General features: G+C 41.8%; 1 protein-coding gene across 1 annotated transcript; it reads left to right on the top strand.

Moving 5' to 3' along the window:
• Positions 1–2,905: 2,905 nt before the first annotated feature.
• On the top strand, positions 2,906–24,727 carry flr (fleer). Its single transcript, XM_038305691.1, has 19 exons — positions 2,906–3,093; positions 3,395–3,460; positions 4,915–5,124; positions 6,829–6,885; positions 7,035–7,170; positions 7,347–7,451; positions 7,536–7,664; positions 8,891–8,940; positions 10,046–10,198; positions 15,176–15,241; positions 15,987–16,040; positions 16,138–16,203; positions 17,535–17,611; positions 17,734–17,941; positions 19,963–20,034; positions 21,654–21,757; positions 21,853–21,931; positions 24,185–24,314; positions 24,400–24,727. The coding sequence occupies exons 1-19, from the start codon at positions 3,046–3,048 to the stop codon at positions 24,534–24,536; spliced, it is 1,947 nt and encodes a 648-aa protein (XP_038161619.1). The 5' UTR covers positions 2,906–3,045; the 3' UTR covers positions 24,537–24,727.
• Positions 24,728–25,204: the final 477 nt, after the last annotated feature.

Genomic DNA, 25,204 nt, shown 5'->3' with positions numbered 1-25,204 from the left:
ACGAAAAGTTTATGCACAGTATTTGATGTTTTTTTTGTCTTATTCTTACATCTTGCCTCGAGACAAGATATCCCTGCGCATGCGCATCTTACGCACCATTCAATAACATAGAATTTAACATACAATTAACCCTAACCCTAAGATACAAAACAGCAAGCAACCTAGTGAGAGACATCATGAAGTAATTATTGCACTGTCCGTCCCAGTTTTACGTCCGTCCGCGGATCTGCTTTTTTTTGTCTGTCTGCCTGCGCATGCGCACTGATATGGTTTTTCAAGGAAAAATGTCAAAACGTACGAAATACTGTGCATAACTTTTCGTACGATTTCATACGAACTTATAATGAGAATATGTTGAAAATCTATGGGCGTGACCTGGACTAACTTAACATTCCTGTAGTTGGTTTTGGTTTTAGGCCGTGGGGATCGGTGCTGCCTGACTTCGCTCCTGTTTCCCCTCTAACTGCAGAGTTCTCCATCAGCTCCCCATGTTGTTGAACCGACAAAAGAACTGGAACTGAAGTAACGACACAGCGCTATTTTATGGAAGGAGAGTCTCCCGAGGAGAGTGTGACCTTTGGGAGTGCAAAGATCACATTTGACTTTCTGTTGGCGTCGGCCATCTTCTGTCCTGTGGGACGTTGGAGGAGCAGTTTACCTGCAGTTGAGAGGAAGCAGCTGGATTAGCTCATCAGAAAGGGTGGCTCTGTCTGAGGATTCCCCCTGGACTCAGAGCAGGTGGTGGAAGACAGAAGGACTGTAAGAAAAATAACATCACTGTTAGACAACATGTCCCACCCCATCCATGAATTATTACAGAGCTGGAGAGCTCCTTCAGAGACAGACTACAGCTGCACCCTGTGGGTGCACAAACTAACACGTCCTCTATAGAATCTCTGAAGAAGATTCTGCATGAAATGAAGAAGAGAAACTAGAAATGTATGCATAGATTTCTGAATTTCTTAATCTAAGTCAAAAATATGAATGCATTTAGTATTTTGGTTCTTTGCTGTCAGCTCATGTAAACATGTAACATCAGAGCTGTCAATACTTCGTTACTTAAGTAGAAACTTTGTCTATCTGTACTTTACCAGAAGAAACATTTTTAGATAACTTTTTACTTGTACTCCTTACATTTTTATGCAATTATCTCTACTTTCTACTCCTTACGATTAAAAAATAGACTGATTTAGACTCAAATAGACTCATCTAAGCTAATTTTCATTATGGCCTGTTGATATTTAAAAAATTAAAACCCATAAAAATAATTAGTTTAATCCAGACAATTAATTTCTTTGTGTTTGGAGTCGGTGCTGCCCCCACTTGTTGTTCATCACATGCCAAAATAAATAGTTTTTCAAGATGATGAAAAGTTGAATTTGACACTGTTACCATTAGTTTTTATTAATAATTACCTAACCCCCTCAATAGCTGCACCTTAAGCAGAATGTTAAACACCAGCAAAGGGTCTTATTTAAATCGCCTCTCCAAGATCCTTCCTACCTACAACATCTGCAACGACTCTTTAAAAACGCCTATAGGTACAACAAGATTTGATCTTCCTCTGTGATCAATAAAGAAGTTTTGCATTAAATTAGGATTACATTCTGCACATCCTCAGTTCCTCATCTTTGCTGCCCCCAACAGGTCCAATAGGAGTTTACATATAAGCTACTGGTTGATTGCACACGGTTTCATCTATCAACAAATATTTGCACTGCTTCTAATTCACTTGCTTTGGGTCTTTCAGAAGTTAAAGTTCATAGCTAATTGTTTTTCACTCAGAAAAAAAATGCAATAATAATACATTTACTGAATGTTTATTGAAATATAGGTTTACATTTTACTAAAAAAAGTTATATGAATCAATATTTTGAGGGGTCCAAAATAGCAGGTGGAAATCAGATGAGAACGAGCATTACCAGATTCTAAAGTAATTCTGTGAGAGAGCTGAGAAATGTCGTCCTTGGTGTTGCGTTTCTCAGATTCGACTCAGAAAAGCAGAAAAGTAAAGGAGAACAAGCTTTAGTGGTGTTACTGACTTTAGGAAGCAAAGTGGCTCAGAAGCAACACAGAGGTTGCTTCTAATGACTATTTCCACTGACTTTTGTCAGGAGAGTTTGTTTCTACAATCCTTCTGATTCCAGTTTTTCCACATTTTTCTGTCAACTAGCTGCTGTTTTTCTGATCTCTTCTTTAAAACTTTAACATTAGGCCTACTCCTTTTTTTAACCAAATATGCATTTTATTATAGATAATGTTACAGTAATTTTCCTTTCTGAGGGTATATTTTTCTATGTTTCTGAACATTTTAACTTTACAGTTTTTAAATCTTTGCATCTTTTTATATATATTTTCTGTGTGTGAGTCTTGTGGTTTCTGTCTACTTGTTTCCAGTTACTTTCACAAGCAAATTTCCCCACTGTAGGAAAAAAAAGGTATTTCTGCACTGTTAAAAAAAAAATGTTCAGTTATTTTGTTATGTGTGATCAAAATGTAAGTAGTTACAGTTCATGTTTAATTAACTGTAATAACCAACAGTTAATAAAATATAATAAATGAATATATGTCACAGCTTTTATATATACAGTATGTATATATATATATATATATATATATATATATAATGGGAATATATGTCAGAGCTTTTATATATATATGTATAATGACAATTGATTAAAACTTGAACTTATAATGTATTAAAATCCTACTTAATAATTACAGATAACAGTTATTTACATACCAATGTAATATAACCACTATTTTCCTCTTTATCTTATAACGGCTTCTTATAAAAAACAACCAACATCCCATTGGTTGATGTGCAGTTGGGGGCTGAGCTGACAATATAAGTCTGTTATCTGATTGGCTGCTGCAGACGCCCGTTATTATCTTTTTCCGGTCTCCGTCGTTGCTAGGTAACAGCTCCTATGCATTCCTTCCCAGTCCTCTGAATCCAAGCTAGCACCGATGCTATGATAAACAGCTCCGCTTTAGGAGGAAAAGCGGGAAGTTTGATGAGTCTGAAGCTGTTTTCTGGAAGCCATGACAGCGATTAAAGATGGAGAACACACGGCGACCATCTACGGCCTGGTGAGAAGTTCGCTGCTTGGACAGAAATTAGCTTCTTGGTCAAACGGCTACATTAGCAGCGACGCAGCTGCTTCATTAAATTAGGAAAAAATAATAATGTGGAAAACAAAACTTAATTTCATTTTTTTCTAATTATGGCTCTCATTTCTGTAAATGTTCCATTAGATTTATATGATTATAATGATGATTGATACTTTAATTGTTTCTAAATGATTTTCTTTTCATTTTTTTGGCTTATTATTAAAACCTGTCGGTAGATATTACGTCACCCAGACCTCTCTGCTTGTTTTATTTGGTGTAGATTAGAGACTGCCAGTATGTGGAGGCTATCCAGCTTCTAAACGGCCAACTTCAGAAACACACCAAGGTGAGTCTGAGAAACTGCAAACTGTTAAAGTATAAATAAATACAAACTAATACTGAAGTATTTATATGTATTTTTAGGGGGTTCTCGGTTAATAAAGAGGATTAATCTCATTGTTTGTGAGACTTTAGAGTTAAGTTTAAGAGATTCTGGTCAAATATTACAGATCTTCCTGTTTCTCTCTGAATGCCTGCTAGAACTTATTCAGGATTTTAAGTCGTAGTAAAATCATATTTAAATATCAAATCATTCTGGCTTAAACATGTATATAAATGTTTATCAGACCTTATTGTCCCAAAATTTAGAAAATTTCTATTTAAAAAAAAGTCCTGTCTTAAAATCTGTCTTTTTTTTCGTTATCTTCTGCAGGCCAGTTAGTTTTACGTCAGCCTGAACACCTAAATTCAGCCAATCATATATCAACGGTCATCTGTCAATCACATAGCATCTTGATTCATATGTCGCAGCTAATATACGCAACGGTTAAAGTCAGAAACCAGATCATTTCTTTTCCCATTGAGTTCCGTCCTAGTGTTCACGGGGATGGACGTCTTTGTCTGTATGGTTAATACAACTATTCCTTATTTGTGCTCATTAATTATGTTTTTGATAAAAATCCTTTTGCTAAAATGTCATCATAACGCTGATAATATCAAGTGTGTCTGTGCCCCCCCCCCTTCAGTGTCCACCATCTTGGATCAGTCCATTTGCTGCACATGTTCAGAATGGTCCAAACAGACAGCAGCAAACCATTTGAAAACAAACCATGCAAAGAGCAGTGTTGCCAACTTAGCGCTTTAGTCGCTATATTTAGCCACTTTTCAGACCCCTCTAGCACTTTGATTTCTAAAAAGCTCCTAGCGCCAAATCTAGAGACTTTTTTCTGCTACTGGAGACTTTGGAGACAACATCTAAAAGCAGCGAACTCTGCTCTCCAGAGCGAGTAGATTGGTAACCCCGCCTCCTGCTCTCCTCTATCTTGTCTGCTGTCATGATTCATGCAGCTATTATTTCATCCAAATGAAAAATGGAGAACAGATAAGCAGATCATGGCTTGTCTACAGTGAAAAGAAGGACTGGGTTATTTACTTTGGCCTTTTTGGAAACACAGGAAGGAGCAATCAGCTAAGTGAGCTTAGTGCTTGGAAAAAATCTTTCATTCCTTTAGAGACAGCATGAAAAGTCAGCTGAGTACAAAACATAGAGAGGAAAACAAGAAGAAAAGGGACAAGAAGAGAGGGACACAACCTAGAACAGATAATGGATGTCTATTCTATTAACATTTCTACATCTGGAGAATGGGTCTGTTTTATGTGTTTTCTTCTCAATTCAGAGGGCCCTGTCTTGGCCCAGGCACCCAAATTTCCTAAATCCGCCCCTGTGAACACATACAGTCAAATAATGAGTTCTTGTTGCACTGTAGAGATTAATTTTGTATGGTTTTGTTTCTCTCTCAGTCCAGGGCGGCTCTGTCTCTGCTGGGTTTCTGCTATTATCACATCCAGGACTTCAGCAGCGCAGCAGAGTGCTATGAACAGCTCACCCAGCTGCACCCAGAGGTGGAGGAGTACAAGCTGTACTACGCCCAGTCCCTGTACAAAGCCGGGGCTTACCCTGAAGCCACCAAGGCCTCTTTTGTCCTGGACAACCCCAGCAGCCAATCCAAGGTACAACATGGGGCCCGTTTATGATGTTGGGCTCTAGAAAGGCTCTGAAATACTGAACTGCAGCTTAACTGTCAAGAGTTTGAATAAAAGAAGGGAAGGCAGAGTATTATGTCGCCTAAACATGAAAAGGTGGGAAATAAATACAAAAAATAAGATGCAACACTGCAAAAAAATGTAAATCTCAATAAGTTATTTTTTCTTAAATTAAGTGCATTTTTTCTTGAATTAAGGAGGTAACTGCAACACTTTGCCAATGGAATAAGACAATTTACATTTAAAATAATAAAAAAACTATTGCATTGTCTTATTTCAAGTGTATAATATCTAGTTATCTTATTCTAAGAGTTAAAATACTCATTCCATTGGCAAATCATCTTATTTACCTCCTCAAATTAAGGGTAAATACACTTACTTTTAGACTTTTTTACTCATTTTTAGATAATTTTTGCAGTAAACAAGGCAAAATAACACTAAATATTGGAGGTAGAACAGTAAACACAGCCTACAAAAATAATAAGCGGAAGATTCTAGACATCCACCATCTTTTTATCTGTAATAAAAAGTTCTCCAGAGGAAGGAAGGAAATAAACATTTTGTGTCAGAAATGTTCCCACATTTGAAATTTAGACTCTGAAAAACTATTTCCTGCATTTCTAGGTAGAAAGCAGCTATTTTTTTTTGTCTTTGTGATGATGAGCAACAAAAAAGATTCTGCTGCTTCAGAAGAGCTGCTGTTTGATGCTGTTGCAGAGTTTTGTTTGTCAGATCAATATGCTGTGTTCAATGTTTGGGGAAAAAATCGGGTTTTTTGAATTTCTGAGCAGCCTAATGTCAGTCATTGCTGATTAAGCTGAAAATCAGGTCATATGAAGCTAAGGCGGAAATTCAACTGAAGAAACTCTGATTACTTCCATTCAATCTGAGGCTGATCCGCCTCCGATGCAGCCAATCCGCTTCAAGCTACATCTCCTCGATGCCCAATGATCTTCCAGCACTCTCCTTAAAAGCCACTCCAAATCATCTCTCGGCTCCTATGTCGGACTTTGATTCAGACAACCCACCTCCATCCACTTCTCCACCATCGTAGTAAGCTCATCCAACTCCTCCTCAATGCTCCTTCAACCTCACCTCCAGTGTGTACTCCCTCCAGACTTTCATGGAGTTCCCTGTCACTTTAAACGGTCCGGCAGAAGACCGCCATGTTGAGCCTGGTTCTGCCAGAGATTTGTTCCCAAAGGGGAGTTTTTTCTCCACAGTCGCTTCATGCTTGCTCTTCATGGACAGTTTATGCAAACTTTGTTCATTCAGTGACATCTAACTCTAGCATCACCTTGCATACCAGCCTCTATGGATTAACCAGACTTCATCTATCTAAACTCCACCACCAGTTTCAGGCCCGGGGGAAATATCCTTATTCTCATACATCAGTTTATCTGCATTAAAGTATAAATCAGCGTTTATGTTTCCTGCCGAGGCCTGAGTGCCAAAGTTCAAACTATTGTATCAATAAACTCTTCTAATTGCATCTTCTCTCTCTGTGAGTTTTTCAGATTGAAATTAAATCCGCTGCTGATTTTTCAGTTTCTCACTTTTTTTTTGTTTTTTTTCAGAGGTTCTACAATGAACTGATGAATGAAAATGTACGTCTCTGACATGTTTTCTCTCTTTAACCAGTTCTTTCTCGATTTTTTTTTTTAAATCCAGATGGTGAAGCTGCAGGCTTGTATCAAATATTGTGAGGAAGACTATTCTGCAGCCAAGGTGAAGAGTTTTTACATTAAATCACAGTCAGTCCAGTACCGTTTCATCCGGCAGCTCAGCCTGACCCTGCATCTCTCTCTCTCTCTCTCTCTCTCTCTCTCTCTCTCTCTCTCTCTCTCTCTCTCTCTCTCTCTCTCTCTCTCTCTCAGTCGTTGTTGGAGCAGCTACCGAAGGAAGACCCAGACTACATCTACAACATGGGCTGTTTGCTCTACCAGGACGGCAAATATGAGGAGGCCTGCAAGAAGTTCATCACAGCCACGCAGCTGCTGGGATTCGTTCCAGGTGATGCTGGTTTTACTGGACACCGTGTCCAAAATCCAGAGATGTTAACCTGTTTGTTTGTTGTTTTTAACTCTGAGCTGGTTTTAGTTACTTTTCATTACTTCTCCAAACCTTCAGACTCTGTCCTTGGTTCCTAAACTTAACACTAGTCCCTCTTTGTTGACTCTGTGTGTTAGCTTTGTCCTACAACATCGCCCTGACCCACTACAGCATGAAGAACTACAATCAGGCCCTCAAATGCGTCACAGAGATCATCGAAAGAGGAATAAGGGAACATCCAGGTGGGAACAGGCTTTCGTCCGTCTTTACTTTACTATCCGTCCTTTATAAAGTGTGTTTTCATATGCATCCTCCTGTCTTACCAGAGCTGGACGTGGGGTTAAAAACGGAAGGCATCGACGATCACAGCGTGGGGAACAGTCTGGTCCTGCACCAGTCTGCCCTGATCGAAGCCTTCAACCTCAAAGCAGCCAGCAAGTATCAGCTGAAGAACGGTAACCATCCCAGTCCTGAGGTCATTCCTTTAAAAGGGCTGGCACCAGCTGCTGCCGATGACAGCTTCTGAACCAGCAAAGGTTCCCTTCTAATGCTGCATTTACACCAGCAGAGGCAGCAGAAGCAGCTAGTTTACGTGCAAAGTCAATGGTTGAAGCGCATCAAGGTGCAGCAAAAGGTCCTGCAGCGCGTTTTGAGCAGCAGGAGCGCCGACTCATGAGCTTCTGAGCATCAGAGAGTAATTAATAAAGAAGAAGCGTTGGAGACTAGATGATGCAGACAGATAGAAAGAGTTCATATTCAGTGTGAATGATCTGATCATTCTGCTTCATTCTATCTCTATTGTCCCACTCTGCAGAATTTGTTAGTTCAATCTCAATTCTAGATGTTGGAGCTTGGCCTGTTTTCCAGTGTAGTCCTGTTTCTCTGACTGTGACTAACTGGATGTGCTCTCTTCATCCTCTGACATGGGAGCTGGCTCGGAGCTCGTCTGCCTGGCTGTGTGTTTCCTGGACGGGGCCGCCTGTGGAGCTGGTTGACAGTTGCCTTTTGTATCTATGCTTCTTTTTCTATGTCTGCTTCTGTCTCCTTGAACCCCAGTGGGCCTCAGCAGATGGCCGCTGACACTGAGCCTGGTTCTGCTGGAGGTTTCTTCCTGTTCAAAGGGAGTTTTTCCTCTCCACTGTCGCTACAAGCATGCTTAGTGTGAGGGATTGCTGAAGAGTCAATGAGTCGATGCAATCAGCTGGTTTTCCTTAGATAGAAAACTTTGAATCAATCAGACTGGATGATCTGGTTGAACTGGAAAGTGACCTGAGATGACATGATGGGAATTGGAGCTATAGAAATAAACTGAATAGAATTGAAGGTTAAAGATCTTCTTTATGATCCTGGCGATCAGAGTCGATCATAGACACATCTCTATTAGAATCAAGAGGTTTTATCCTACAGGGAAACTTTCACAGAACCTTTAATGAATGTGATCAGAGAGCAGGTTGAGATCTGAAGCCTTAATCTCTCTGACAGGAGGAGCTGGGATGAGGAGAGCAGAACGCTCCTCTGATTGACGTCATAGTTTGCTTTTCCTTCCATGTTTCCATGTTGCCAAACTGTTGATCTTTTCCGTTAGTAAAGATTTAATTGTCTTAGACCGACGCAGCCTGAAACGCTCTGACATATTCTGTGTTCTTTTCTTCTCTCTACGGCTTCATGTGGATTCCTGCAGTGAAAGCAGCTCAGGAGGCTCTGACAGACATGCCCCCGAGAACAGAGGAGGTAACCGCCATCGCCGGAGTCCACATGGCTCCGTTCTGCACGCATAGGAGTGAAAGCTCACATGGATCCATCATCCTATCAGGCTGTTATTTAGATAAATGTTCTGCCACTATGACTATCTAATGCTGCCTCCTGGTGGCGGTATTGGATAAATACACCAACAAGCCTGAACCACTAATCGCCAGTTGGTAGTACAGGGTTGAAGTGAAGCCACCAGCCGCCATATTGGTACTCCCTAGTTAGACCGGTTGCAATGTAAACAATCTGTGCGCTACAGCATCGAACAACGATGATGTTTTCATTTTCAGGGGGACTTACGACTTTTAGAATAAACATAAAATCATCACTTTGACACAGACTGGCTGTTTCATAGCATCAGTAGATTACTTTAACTTATGATTTAAAAAATAAATAGACCCATCACATTTCATAGTCAATGAAGTCTGTAAATCATGTTCTATAACATATTATAAAAAAATCCATCACAATAAAATTAATGTTAATGGAGCCGAATAATACAGATGTGCCAAAAGTGCTAAATTGATGATGAACATGTAATATATACATGGATTAATTACATTTTATGGTAATTTCTTCTGATACACACAAACACAAACATGCACTATCCAGTTATATATGAAGAACTGTTCATATATACATATAAAACACATATATATAACTATACTATAGGATGCATCGGCTATAGATGGATTTATTGGTTAGGTCATCCATTGACTATGAAATTACCTGTGGAACGTCTTCCTGCAGACAGAAAACTGCTGGTTTTAGCAGCCAATGCTGCACAGGGAGGCAGTTTTACTGTATGTCTCTGTGGGAGTGGGGAGTACCAATATGGTAGATGATGGCTTCACTTTTTTCAGGCAATCAGCAATCCAGTGAATAAAGAGAGAACCGTTGCATAAACAGGTCAACAGTTTTATAAACCTTAACCTGTAGCAGGGGTAGAAATGGATCCATTAGGCTGCATGATGAGTTTTTAGTTTTTAATGCTCCCCAGCCTCCTATTTCCTGTCTGATTACAGAGAATAAATAAACCAGAGACACAATAAGTGATGTAACTGATTGAGACGTGCATGTTCTGCAGGAGCTGGACCCGGTGACTCTGCACAACCAGGCGCTGATGAACATGGACCTGAAGCCATCAGAGGGCTTTGAGAAGATGGCTTTTCTCATGCAGCAGCCATCTTTCCCACAAGTCACCTTTGGAAACCTGCTGCTGCTCTACTGCAAACACGAGGTACAGAGACCGTACTGATGACATCACCACATGCTACAAACACGAGGTACAGAGACCGTACTGATGACATCACCACATGCTGCAAACACGAGGTACAGAGACCGTACTGATGACATCACCACATGCTGCAAACACGAGGTACAGAGACCGTACTGATGACATCACCACATGCTGCAAACACGAGGTACAGAGACCGTACTGATGACATCACCACATGCTGCAGACACGAGGTACAGAGACCGTACTGATGACATCACCACATGCTGCAAACACGAGGTACAGAGAATGTACTGATGACATCACCACATGCTGCAGACACGAGGTACAGAGACCGTACTGATGACATCACCACATGCTGCAGACACGAGGTACAGAGACCGTACTGATGACATCACCACATGCTGCAAACACGAGGTACAGAGACCGTACTGATGACATCACCACATGCTGCAAACACGAGGTACAGAGACCGTATTGATGACATTACCACATACTGCAAACACGAGGTACAGAGACCGTACCGATGACATCACCACATACTGCAGACATGAGGTACAGAGACCGTACTGATGACATCACGACATACTGCAGACATGAGGTACAGAGACCGTACCGATGACATCACCACATACTGCAAACACCAGGTACAGAGACCGTACTGATGACATCACCACATACTGCAGACACGAGGTACAGAGACCGTATTGATGACATCACCACATACTGCAAACACGAGGTACAGAGACCGTACCGATGACATCACCACATACTGCAGACATGAGGTACAGAGACCGTACTGATGACATCACGACATACTGCAAACACGAGGTACAGAGACCGTACTGATGACATCACCACATGCTGCAAACACGAGGTACAGAGACCGTACTGATGACATCACCACATACTGCAGACACGAGGTACAGAGACCGTACTGATTACATCACCACATGCTGCAGACACGAGGTACAGAGACCTTACTGATGACATCACCACATGCTGCAGACACGAGATACAGAGACCGCACTGATGACATCACCACATGCTGCAGACATGAGGTACAGAGACTGTACTGATTACATCACCACATGCTGCAAACACGAGGTACAGAGACCGTACTGATGACATCACCACATACTGCAAACACCAGGTACAGAGACCGTACTGATGACATCACCACATGCTGCAAACACCAGGTACAGAGACAGTACTGATGACATCACCACATGCTGCAAACACCAGGTACAGAGACCGTACCGATGACATCACCACATACTGCAAACACGAAGTACAGAGACCGTACCGATGACATCACCACATACTGCAAACACCAGGTACAGAGACCGTACCGATGACATCACCACATACTGCAAACACCAGGTACAGTGACAGTACTGATGACATCACCACATGCTGCAAACACCAGGTACAGAGACCGTACTGATTACATCACCACATGCTGCAGACACCAGGTACAGAGACCGTACTGATGACATCACCACATGCTGCAGACACGAGGTACAGAGACCTTACTGATGACATCACCACATGCTGCAGACACGAGGTACAGAGACCGTACTGATGACATCACCACATGCTGCAGACATGAGGTACAGAGACCGTACTGATTACATCACCACATGCTGCAGACACGAGGTAAAGAGACCGTACTGATGACATCACCACATACTGCAAACACCAGGTACAGAGACAGTACTGATGACATCACCACATGCTGCAAACACCAGGTACAGAGACCGTACCGATGACATCACCAAATACTGCAAACACCAGGTACAGAGACAGTACTGATGACATCACCACATACTGCAAACACCAGGTACAGAGACCGTACTGATGACATCACCACATACTGCAAACACCAGGTACAGAGACCGTACCGATGACATCACCACATACTGCAAACACGAAGTACAGAGACCGTACCGATGACATCACCACATACTGCAAACACCAGGTACAGAGACCGTACTGACATCACCACATGCTGCAAACACGAGGTATAGACAGAGACTGTACTGATGACATCACCACATACTGCAAACACGAGGTACAGAGACCGTACCGATGACATCACCACATACTGCAAACACGAGGTACAGAGACCGTACCGATGACATCACCACATACTGCAGACATGAGGTACAGAGACCGTACCGATGACATCACCACATACTGCAAACACGAGGTACAGAGACCGTACTGATGACATCACCACATACTGCAAACATGAGGTACAGAGACCGTACTGATGACATCACGACATACTGCAGACATGAGGTACAGAGACCGTACTGATGACATCACCACATGCTGCAAACACGAGGTACAGAGACCGTACTGATGACATCACCACATGCTGCAGACACGAAGTACAGAGACTGTACCGATGACATCACCACATGCTGCAAACACGAGGTACAGAGACCGTACTGATGACATCACCACATGCTGCAAACACCAGGTACAGAGACCGTACCGATGACATCACCACATACTGCAGACACGAAGTACAGAGACCGTACCGATGACATCACCACATGCTGCAAACACGTGGTACAGAGACCGTACTGATGACATCACCACATGCTGCAAACACCAGGTACAGAGACCGTACCGATGACATCATCACATACTGCAGACACGAAGTACAGAGACCGTACTGATGACATCACCACATGCTGCAGACACGAGGTACAGAGCCGTACCGATGACATCACCACATGCTGCAAACACGAGGTACAGAGACCGTACCGATGACATCACCACATACTGCAAACACGAGGTACAGAGACCGTACTGATGACATCACCACATACTGCAAACACGAGGTACAGAGACCGTACCGATGACATCACCACATACTGCAAACACGAGGTACAGAGACCGTACCGATGACATCACCACATACTGCAAACACGAGGTACAGAGACCGTACCGATGACATCACCACATGCTGCAAACACGAGGTATAGACAGAGGCCGTACCGATGACATCACCACATACTGCAAACACCAGGTACAGAGACCGTACCGATGACATCACCACATACTGCAGACACGAAGTACAGAGACTGTACCGATGACATCACCACATGCTGCAAACACGAGGTACAGAGACTGTACCGATGACATCACCACATGCTGCAAACACCAGGTATAGACAGAGACCGTACCGATGACATCACCACATACTGCAAACACCAGGTACAGAGACCGTACTGATTACATCACCACATGCTGCAGACACCAGGTACAGAGACCGTACTGATGACATCACCACATGCTGCAAACACGAGGTACAGAGACCGTACTGATGACATCACCACATGCTGCAGACACGAGGTACAGAGACCTTACTGATGACATCACCACATGCTGCAGACACGAGGTACAGAGACCGTACTGATGACATCACCACATGCCGCAGACACGAGGCACAGAGACCGTACTGATGACATCAACACATGCTGCAAACACGAGGTACAGAGACCGTACTGATGACATCACCACATACTGCAAACACGAGGTACAGAGACCGTACTGATGACATCACCACATGCCGCAGACACGAGGTACAGAGACCGTACTGATGACATCACCACATACTGCAAACACGAGGTACAGAGACCGTACCGATGACATCACCACATGCCGCAGACACGAGGTACAGAGACCGTACTGATGACATCACCACATGCCGCAGACACGAGGTACAGAGACCGTACCGATGACATCACCACATACTGCAAACACGAGGTACAGAGACCGTACTGATGACATCACCACATGCCGCAGACACGAGGTACAGAGACCGTACCGATGACATCACCACATACTGCAAACACGGTACAGAGACCCCCCCCCAGGCTTCCTTCAGTTCATCAGACTTTGAATTTATCCCAGACACCGTAAGACTAAACAAACAATGCATTTATATAGATTAACAGTATATTAACTGTTTTTTTTTTCAACTAAAATATCAGAATATCATCAAAATAAAAAAGTTTGAGGTTATTTAGGTGTTAAAGTAAATGTGTATTCTATAGATTCATCCCATTCAGGCTGATGAGCTTCAAGCCTTTGGCCGTTTCTCAATTCACTAGAACGCGAGTACGGACTCGTCTTCTCGCCAAGTCTGTCCTTGACTAGAAAACAATGAAGTCTGGACTCATTCAAAGAAAATCTGGGGCCTCCTGTTATTCATTACAAACTAATGAGCGACATTAACACATTTCCAGCAATAGATATGATGAAAATAATCATTATGTGTCAAAAGACAACTTAAACAGTTTATTTAAATAACAGACCAGACAACTTAGGAGAGGAAACTCAGTAACTGACTATATTTCTTCAATTAACCAGTCAATAAAAAGAAAAATTTGTGGTCTCATGGACGCATAAACCCTTCTGAAAAGATTTGAAATTCCAAAGACAAAAACAATGATGCTGACGTCTGCTGACTGTTATCTATGAACTAAGGGTGATGATTGAACCGGAGAGAAAAGTGAGCTCTGATTGGTTGTTGCCTGGTAGCCAAGTTTCATTAGTTATTATATGATGGTGATGCGTTCAAAGTGTTTAGAGACAAAGATAAATGAAAACCGTATGAACTGTGTGTTTTCAGTCAAACACCAGAGCAAGACGAGCCTCTACAGAAGATCTTTCATATAAACACAATTATTTATCCCTGGAAAACCACCGCTGCCCAGGAAAGAAAAAAAAACTTAATTGTCTTAATTCAAGCAGTAATATCTAAGCCTGCAAATATACTGATTCCATGGGCAGATCATTTTAAGTCTGCCTAAAATAAATCCACTAAATTTAACTTGTTTTTAGATCAGTTCCTCTTCTGCAGTGACTTGACCTTTTCAGCTGCTGCTTGTTTGCCTTATGTTCATACTGTGAAACACTGGTTTAATTAAAGTGGGATTAACGGGATTATCTGCTTCACAGTACTTCGACATGGCGGCCGACGTCCTGGCAGAAAACGTTCATCTCACCTACAAGTTCCTCTCCCCGGTGAGCCCCCACCTCAGACGTCCACCTGCCTCCATATATGGAGCTAAATTAAGGCCATAAAGTCTGTTCAAAGCTTCTTTTTTTAACTGAAAACTAGTTTTGAAACGGGAAAGAAAAACTTTAAAACCATAAAGAAATTTTACTTTTAAGATTCCAGTGTTGTTTTGTTTTCCAGTTTGAAACTGCCGACCCAGTTTGGTTTCCAACACTTTCCAACTTCCAAGAGTTCAGGAATAAAATAGTTCATCCAGGGATCATGAATTCATTGTTCCAGACCCTGTATCATTTAAGCCCCGCCCCTATGCCAAGGGTGCAGCAGTTTGAAACCAAAAAAAAAAATCTGAAACTGAAAAAAGAAAAAAAAAATTTTTCAGTTTCAGATCTTTTCAAATTAAAATCTATTTTTAGTTTTCAAGTTTTTAGTTGTTGTTTTTTTATGTTCAGTCTCAGATCGTTTTTTCCAAGTTTCTAAAATGTTCCAAAAAAAGTGGGAAAAAAATATCAATTTCAGAAATTGAAAGAAAAAAAATATTTTTGAATTAAAAAATCTTCCTGGATGGGAAGCGAAACGTCTTCAAACTTAGAAGCAAGTTTTTTTTTTTTTTTTTTTTAGAATGGCTATAACCTGGATGACTGAGAATCTTCACCAGCATATTTCTTAAATAATTTTCCATCAATAAATGTCTTTTTCTTTGCTCTGACGTTGCTCCATATTCACATGTTCATGCTTCGGTTCCCTCTGCAGTACCAGTACGAGTTTCTGGACGCGTTGCTGACCAGCCAGGTGGCGCCAGAGGAGGTACAGCGTGTTTCGCATCCACTGAAAATAATCCATCATTCAGACGTGGGGGTCAGAAAGGAAACCATTTCCACTCTCTGCTCTGATTGTCTTACAGGCGTTCAGGAAGTTCGAGGAGATGAACGGAAAACTGACGGAACAGCTCCGCAAGCAGGCAAAGCAGGTGGTTGGTTGTTCCTCCGCCCAGTTTCAATCATCCAGTAGAATCCGGATTTAATTCAATCAGGATCTGATCATAGTTTACAGGCTGAATCCTGATCAGATTAACTATTTCATTAGTGTCGCTATGGTTACAGAAAACCTTCAGATATACCAGGGCTTTAACGGATGGACCAACATCCATTGGCTCATGATTATGAAGCAGAGCAAAAATAGCATCTGCAGAAATATTGTGTTTCCGTTCATAAACAGTCAACTCATTTGGACCGCAATCAGCAAAAACTACTTTTTTGAGCTTTTAAATTATTCCATAAAAGTAAAAAAAGTAAAAAAAAAACCCCTGGACTTTGGCCGTTTGGAAATTCACAAGAAATTCACTACGACCTGGATGACTGAGAATCTTCACCAGCATATTTTAAATGCATCTTTTAATAATTCCCAAAGATGGATTCATGTAACCTTAGATTGATAAAAAAAAAAAAAAAAAAGGTTTGAGAGTTTGAGATCAGACCTGATTGAAAAGAATCTCTTTTAAATCTAGAGATTTGGAAGTTAACAGATTTTTTTAAATTGATTCTCAGCTCTGGATTCAAAACTTGTCAAAGTTTTATGATTTTAGACCAAACCAAAAATTATTTTTCATCCTGTTTAGAGATTTACATACAAAGTAAGAGCAGATTCTGTTAAATTATTTATCTTTTCTAAGAAGATTGCTCTCAGAATAAATGCAATAATCTGCCAATGGAGTAAGACTAAAAAAATAAGTAAAAAATTTTAATGTATTCATTTTAGCAGCTAAATAAGATGATCTGCCAATGGAATGAGATTTTTTACTTTTAAAATAAGATATTTAGGTAATATGTACTTTAATAAAACAATGCAATAGATTTTTTTTTTCTTATCTGAAATGTAAATTGTCTTGTTCCTTTGGCAAATTGTCTAAAAATGCACTTATTTTAAGAAAAAATTATCTATTTAGACACTTTTTTGCAGGGTGGGTAAGATTTTTATTTTTTAAATCATGATGTATTTTCTCAAAGCTTGAAGTTGTTCTCTGTTGTTTAAAAAGGTGATTTTAAAGGCTTTTGAAAAAGCTTATTTCCCTCCAGTTAAAGCCTCAGTTAGCTTTTCTCTCTTTGATTTATCTTCATTCCTCTCAGCAAAATCTTCTCAAACTGAACCTGATTGGATGCAGATCATCTGTAAACGTAAAGTCTAGACAAACAGATCCGTCTCCAGATTTTCTAACAAGCAAAAAAACCTTAGTTAGGAAATAAACTATAAGGTTGTTTTAAAAAAAAGAATAATTTAATGTGAATTTCTTTCCTCGTTCAGCTTCAGGACCCCAGATATATTCGAGACGATGAGGTCAAGAGCAAAAGCGTGCAGGACTACGACCAGCTGCAGGAGAAGTGAGGAAACATGATCAGACGCTTCGCAGTCTGACACAAACACAGCAGCAGCGCGTGGACGATCGTCCCACCGACAGAAAAACGGCTGCTGGTTCTCATGCTTTGAACTGTCCTGCTCTCAGATACGTCGTGGTTCTCATGGCCCAGGCCAAGATCTACTGGAACCGGGAGAACTTCCAGATGGTGGAGAAGATTTTCCGCAAGTCGATGGAGTTCTGCAACGAGGACGAAACCTGGAAGCTGAACGTGGCTCACGTGCTCTTCATGCAGAACAAATACAAGGAGGCCGTCAACTTCTACGAGCCCATCGTCAAGAACCACTACGACTCGGTGAGTTTATGACCCAGAGGGAGGGAGGGGGAGCGATGGCGGTCTGCCTCTCTGTCCAGGTGCAGCAGTTTAACATTCAGGAATGTCTCTGCAAATGCAAACATTCAGTAAAATAAGAGCTGGCTGCTGTTTTTCTGCTGTGTTTCCCACTGGGAGTACGACCTCTCCCTGTTTGCTTTGGTGTTTCTCCTCCTTCTTTGCTTCGGTTCTACATAGACGACACATAGAAAGAACCAAATTCCCCGTAGAGCAAACATGAAATCCATTCACACTGTGCGTGAGTCAGGATTCAGATGAACATCGATGAGAACAAACCCAAAAACAGTGTCCTAACCATGAAGCACGGAGGCGGAAACATCAATCTCTGGGAAGAGAAATGCTCTGTACTGATGGAGGATGAATGGAGCCAAGTGTCCAGAGAGCTCAGCAAAATATGAGGGCGTAGAAGATGGGGCATGGCTCCATCTCTAGGTATTTCTGGTTCCCTTTGATTGGACCCCTACTGAGTGTTTCCTTCACTGTTTCTCAGTTCACGAGTACCGACTCGTCTCCTCTCCAAGTCTGTTCTTTAGGAGAACGCAGAAAAGTCTGAACTTAGAGAGAACAGGATGACGCAGCATAAATCTGGGTCATTGGAACAGCAGCGTACTGATGACATCACCACATTCAAAGCTAGTCTGGAGCTGCATTTCACCTCCTGTTAGTTAATAGTCTCTAAATAATAATAAATTATGACTTTATTTTATTTATTGGGGGAGTCAGATAAACACAAATCAAATGAACATTTTGCCAAATAAAACAAAAAAACCTCCATCAGAGCTAGCGGTACTTCGCACACAGCTATACAGAGAGAGGGCCGCTGCAGACGGGCTAACGCAAGCCCTGGCCGCTGCAGACGGGCTAACGTTATCCCTGGCCGCTGCAGACGGGCTAACGTTAGCCCTGGCCGCTGCAGACGGGCTAACGTTAGCCTTGGCCGCTGCAGACGGGCTAACGTTAGCCCTGGCCGCTGCAGACGGGCTAACGCTAGCCCTGACCGCTGCAGACGGGCTAACGTTAGCCTTGGCCGCTGCAGACGGGCTAACGTTAGCCCTGGCCGCTGCAGACGGGCTAACGCTAGCCCTGGCCGCTGCAGACGGGCTAACGTTAGCCCTGGCCGCTGCAGACGGGCTAACGCTAGCCCTGGCCGCTGCAGATGGGCAAACGTTAGCCCTGGCAGCTGCAGACGGGCTAACGCTAGCCCTGTCCGCTGCAGACGGGCAAACGTTAGCCCTGGCCGCTGCAGACAGGCTAACGCTAGCCCTGGCCGCTGCAGACGGGCTAACGTTAGCCCTGGCAGCTGCAGACGGGCTAACGTTAGCCCTGGCAGCTGCAGACGGGCTAACGTTAGCCCTGGCAGCTGCAGACGGGCTAACGCTAGCCCTGGCCGCTGCAGACGGGCTAACGTTAGCCCTGGCCGCTGCGGACGGGCTAACGCTAGCCCTGGCCGCTGCAGACGGGCTAACGTTAGCCCTGGCCGCTGCGGACGGGCTAACGCTAGCCCTGGCCGCTGCAGACGGGCAAACGTTAGCCCTGGCCGCTGCAGACGGGCTAACGCTAGCCCTGGCCGCTGCAGACGGGCAAACGTTAGCCCTGGCAGCTGCAGACGGGCTAACGCAAGCCCTGGCAGCTGCAGACGGGCAAACGTTAGCCCTGGCCGCTGCAGACGGGATAACGCAAGCCCTGGCAGCTGCAGACGGGCTAACGTTAGCCCTGGCCGCTGCAGATGGGCTAACGTTAGCCCTGGCCGCTGCAGACGGGCTAACGTTAGCCCTGGCCGCTGCAGACGGGCTAACGTTAGCCCTGGCCCTTCAGACGTGCTAATGTTAGCCCTGGCCGCTGCAGACGGGCTAACGTTAGCCCTGGCCCTTCAGACGTGCTAATGTTAGCCCTGGCCGCTGCAGACGGGCTAGCGAGTAGCCCTGGCTGCCACTGATGGTGATGATGATGATGATGATGTGTGTGTCCGTGTCCTTCTGTAGATCCTGAACGTGTGCGCCGTGGTTCTGGCCAACCTGTGCGTCTCCTACATCATGATGAGCCAAAACGAAGAGGTGACAAACCGTCAGAACTGATTGTTCTTCTTTCTAGATTCTCACCTTCATTAAATCTAATGATGGAGATCTGAGGATTCAGATTCAGATTCCTGACCTCATGTCCCAGAAAATCATGTTATGATCTTTAGGCGTTTGTCACCCGATCCGTTCCCGGAAGCGCAAACCAAATAAGTTCCGGGTAGGCAAATACTTTGTTTTTCTTACTTTTTTATTCTTTTGTCTTTTTTTTTGGGGGGGGGGGGGGGGGGGGTCCTTTTAGATATTTTTGTTAATAGTTAAAGGTTTTGTCTTTGAATATTGCATTTTCTAAAAACAAAAAAAGCAATACACCTAGATATCCTTTGGAACATTGCTGTGACTGCGCTGAACATGTCCGATGATGACATCACGCAATAGAATGGAGAGAATGTAAAACGCCTCCATTTCTTCCAGAAAAGTCTTCAATATTTTCAACAGGATGTAGTTTAGCATTCTTTAATGTTTTACACTGAACAAATGATTTAGAAATAAGTAAAAACCTCTTAAATTAAGTGTATTAACCCTTGATTTGAGTAGATAAATTAGATAGTTTGCCAATGGAATGAGTAATTTTACTCTTAAAATAAGATAATATATGCTGGAAATAAGACAATATAATTGTGTTTTCTTATTTTAATTGTAAATTTGTCTTGTTCCTTTGGCAAAATGTCTCTTTTACCTTTTTAATCCAAGAGCAAATGCAGTTATTTTAAGAAAAACGTCATTTTTCGGCGACCCGGATCTTTCGTGCTCCCAGGACGGATCGGATAGTGACACGCGCTCCTTTATCATTTTATCTGAGTGACAATGGGCTCCGTTTTGCAGCCGATCGCCTTTTCTGCTGGGGGGGGGGGGGTCTGCTGCAGCTGGAGCACACGCTCCTGGGTGATGGTGACCCAGAGTTCACCAGGGTGTCATAGAGGATGACGGGAGGAGGGGCGCCACCTGCCTTCTGCTGCCCAGCTTTGCACTTCCTGCAGAATGTTTACTTGTTCTTGATTGGACAGAAGGGACTCTTCTTGTTGTCCTTCTTGTCCTCAACTCTTCACCTCACAGTGTTTGTAGATTGTTCACCATTCATTCCTGAACGGGGGGGCCGCCAGGAATGAAAGACGTTGATATTACACACCCCAGAAAAAAAAGAGGCAAGCTTTAAAACTGGACAGAAGCGCATCATTTATATTTTCGATGCAATTTTTGCTGTAAAATTTGAATGAATGAAATTATCCTCAAACGAAAAAGTTTAATTCAATTCTATTCAGTTTATTTCTATAGCTCCAATTCACATCATGTCATCTCAGGTCACTTTCCAGTTCACCCGATCATCCAGTCAGATTGATTCAAAGTTTTCTATCTAAGGAAAACCAGCTGAATGCATCGACTCATTGACTCTTCAGCAATCCCTCACACTAAGCATGCTTGTAGCGACAGTGGAGAGGAAAAACTCCCTTTGAACAGGAAGAAACCTCCAGCAGAACCAGGCTCAGTGTGAGCGGCCATCTGCTTTGGCAATCAGCTGGTTTTCCTTAGACTGGATGATGCGGTGAACTGGAAAGTGACCTGAGATGATGTGAGTTGTTTTTTTCTGCTTTCTACAGGCTGAGGAGCTGATGAGGAAGATCGAGAAAGAGGAGGAGCAGCTCTCCTACGATGATCCAGACAAAAAGGTGTTCCACCTCTGTATCGTCAACCTGGTCATCGGGTCAGTGTGATCCCCGGGGTTAGGGACACCACTTTATGCTCCGACTTATAGAAAAACGCAGCGAGTTTATCTTTATCCTCTGGACTGTTTTTCAGGACGTTGTATTGTGTCAAAGGGAACTACGACTTCGGCATCTCTCGAGTCATAAAGAGCCTGGATCCGTATAATAAAAAGGTTTGTTATTTAATTCTTACATCAATCAGTTTCTTGATAGGATCAGCTAACATAACCGCAGGTAGAGGCAGCTTCAATATCTTAAACCCAGAGGCTCTTAGGAGCAAATTCCACCTGAAATTCCATATATTAATTAAAGCAAATACAGCTCCCAAACTATAAATTTGAAATACAGTTGTTGGTATTTATGTGACAAAAAGGCATTGAGGAATAATTTTCAGGTGGAATCACTATTTTAAAAATCAACGTCTGATTTATAGGCGATTAAACAAAGAATAAATGAAAAATATTTAGCCTAACCAATTTATTTCCTAAATAAACTCTGCAAAACACCATAAAGCCCATTTGAAACTCTGGATCCACCTTATAGATCCACATCTTGACTATCAGTCAAGCTAATCTGGACTGAATAAGTTGAAGCATGTTTGTTCCACAAAGGTTTTAGTGGGCAGAGTGCTGGGAGGAAATGAGATTTTTGCTCAATGCTAAAAGTACAAAAATGCATTTTTCCACTAATAAAAGGTAATCTGGTCAGATAAAATAATCTGATTTCCATTATTGGAGACCTTCAGCATGAGGAAAAGTCTTTGCTCCTCAGATTTAGTCGTTGATTCATAAAAATTTACCAATAAAATCACCAAACTGAATAGAAAATAAGAATAACAGAGCAGCTTATGTAACGCATGCCGGTTCCATCACCTGAAATGGTCGCACAATGACCTCTGACCCCTCCTTGGAAAGGTCTCAGCGTCTAGTTTCCAATGATGGTGGGCGGGGCTAAAAATTAATACCTGCTGCTGCATTACTCCCACAGAGTCACACATGTCAGGTGGAATTTTTAATCTAATTTTATTTGTTTAAACAGCTATAAAAAAATATTTTTTAAAAAATAACTTTGAAACCTTTTTTTATTAATTTTAAAGCCCCATTTGAAAGGCGTGTGGATGAAACACCATGTGACTGTGTTTTTGAGCCATTTCTATAAATAGATAAACATGAGCACGAGTCAGCTGGGCTTAATTAATACAATCCCTAAAATTAGATTATTCATTCTTATTTTTGGCGTTATTATTATTACTTATTATTATTAGTATTAAAATGAAGTATAAGGAAGTTTTCATCCAGAATTGTAGAAAAATGTTCCTTTAATAGAATAGAGCAGTAAAGCTTCTATCCTTCACAGTTTTTCCTGCATTACTTTTACTTTTATACTTTAAGCAGTTTTAAAGATGGAACTTTAACATTTTTACTGGTGTAAAAAGCTTAAGTTGATCTTCTACTTCTACTGGAGTAATACACAGAGATGGCAAAAGTACTCACTTTCCGTACTTGAGTAAAAGTACAGATACTTGTGTTAAAAAATACTCTGGTAAAAGTGGAAGTACTGATTAAACTTCTTTACTCAAGTAAAAGTAACAAAGTACAGGCTTGTAAATTTACTTAAAGTATAAAAGTAAAAGTAGAAACCACTTTTTTCATGCCGTTGCCTACATTTTAAATGGATGTCTGCCAATAGGACTAGATCTCCGTTGTGTTCATTTTCAATCATCTCGTCGTCCATGCTACTATGCTAACGCCACCGCCACCAAGCTGCAATGATTTGCCGCCAATGAATACCGCCGAATCTGTCGATTCATCTTGTAGTGGTGCGTCAAATGCAACGTAGATTCCCATCCAATTAGATTGAATTTGGTATTGATGACGTGAAAAATAATAACGGTAACTCCATTGAAATGATTCAAAACTAAAGTAACGAGCCAATTTTTTAAAATGTAAGGAGTAGAAAGTACAGATATTTGTGTAAAAATGTAAGGAGTAGAAGTAAAAAGTCGCCATAAAAATAAGTAGTAAAGTAAAAATATCAGAAAAATCTACTTGAGTACAGTAATGAAGTATTTGTACTTCGTTACTTCCCATCTCTGGTAATACACATTAGTACTTTTCGATGGAAAATACAATTTTATAGGATCTGAATAAAACTGACATCTTTGCAAAAATACAAGTATCACAATTTCACTAATTAACGTTGTTTTTCATTTGGCTTGTTTTCTAATGAGGAGTAATTTTAAAAATGCTACTTTTACATTTTTACTGGAGTAAAAAGTTGATGATCTAACTTCTACAGAAAGTGTTTTTCCACAGCAGGATTTATATTTCTACTGGAGTAATAAGCAGGAATACTTTTGACGCCTCTGACTTTAACAGAACGCTGAGTTTATTGGCGCTTGTCTGTGTTTTTATGCTCATGTCTAGCTGGGGACGGATACTTGGTTCTACGCCAAGCGTTGTTTCCTCTCCCTGCTGGAGAACATGTCCAAACACATGGTCATGCTGCGGGACGCCGTGGTGCAGGAGTGCATTCAGTTCCTGGAGCAGTGTGAGGGTGAGTCGCAGTTACACAACAGCCACAGACACACGGATGCAAATGGGAGGGGCTTAGGGGCCGTTTCCTCTTCGTCTCCCTGCAGCTTATGGGAAGGAGGTGCCGGCCATCATCGAGGAGCCTCTGGAGGAGACCCCCCTTCACATCGGCAGGAACACCGTCACGTTCGAGGCTCGGCTGCTCAAGGCTCTGTTCTACGAGGTGATCGGCTGGAACAAGTGAAGCCTTTTAGGGACTGACCGGAAACATCTGTGCAGCTGTGGATGAAGAACTCAGACTCCTTTAAAGCTTTTCATTTAGACAATAAATGTTTGAGCTGTGAAAAAAACAAGCTTTTATAAATAAATGGATATTTATGATAATAAAAGGTAAGTTTTGGTAAATTTGAATAAAATAAATATGTCAGAAAGTCACCTTGGAGGTTTTTATTGAAATCAGTTTCAGGTAAGAAGAGAATCTCTGACACAAAAACATCAAATTGAACATTTTCTGTCATTCGAAAAAAGCTGAAAAACAATCCACAAGACGTTTCGCTTCCAGGAAGCTTTTTTAATTCAAAATGGCGGGAATAGCGTAGAGCTAGAGGCTTTAGATCAGGAGTAACCAATTAAAAATCAGCAGGGTCCGAATAAAGAAAATCATCAACCAGTAAAGATCCAGAGACATTTTTAATTTAAATCTGTTACTTTTAACAGAATTTAACACTGAAATAAAATCAGGTGTTTATGCATCCATGTTATACATTTAATTTTTAAATAAAATTAAAAACAATAGAACTTTTTTCCATCCTCTTTTGTTGGGCTGCTGGATAAAACCTGGAACTAAACGCTATTTCTGACATTTTGAATTGAAAAATCTTCTTGGATGGAAGAGAAACGTCTTTGAACATA

Source organism: Cyprinodon tularosa, unplaced genomic scaffold, assembly GCF_016077235.1.
Source record: "Cyprinodon tularosa strain WSP-4 unplaced genomic scaffold, ASM1607723v1 ctg560, whole genome shotgun sequence".
Lineage (NCBI taxonomy): Eukaryota > Metazoa > Chordata > Actinopteri > Cyprinodontiformes > Cyprinodontidae > Cyprinodon > Cyprinodon tularosa.
The sequence above is the reverse complement of the archived record's forward strand: the minus strand, read 5'-3'. Positions and strand labels throughout refer to the sequence as shown.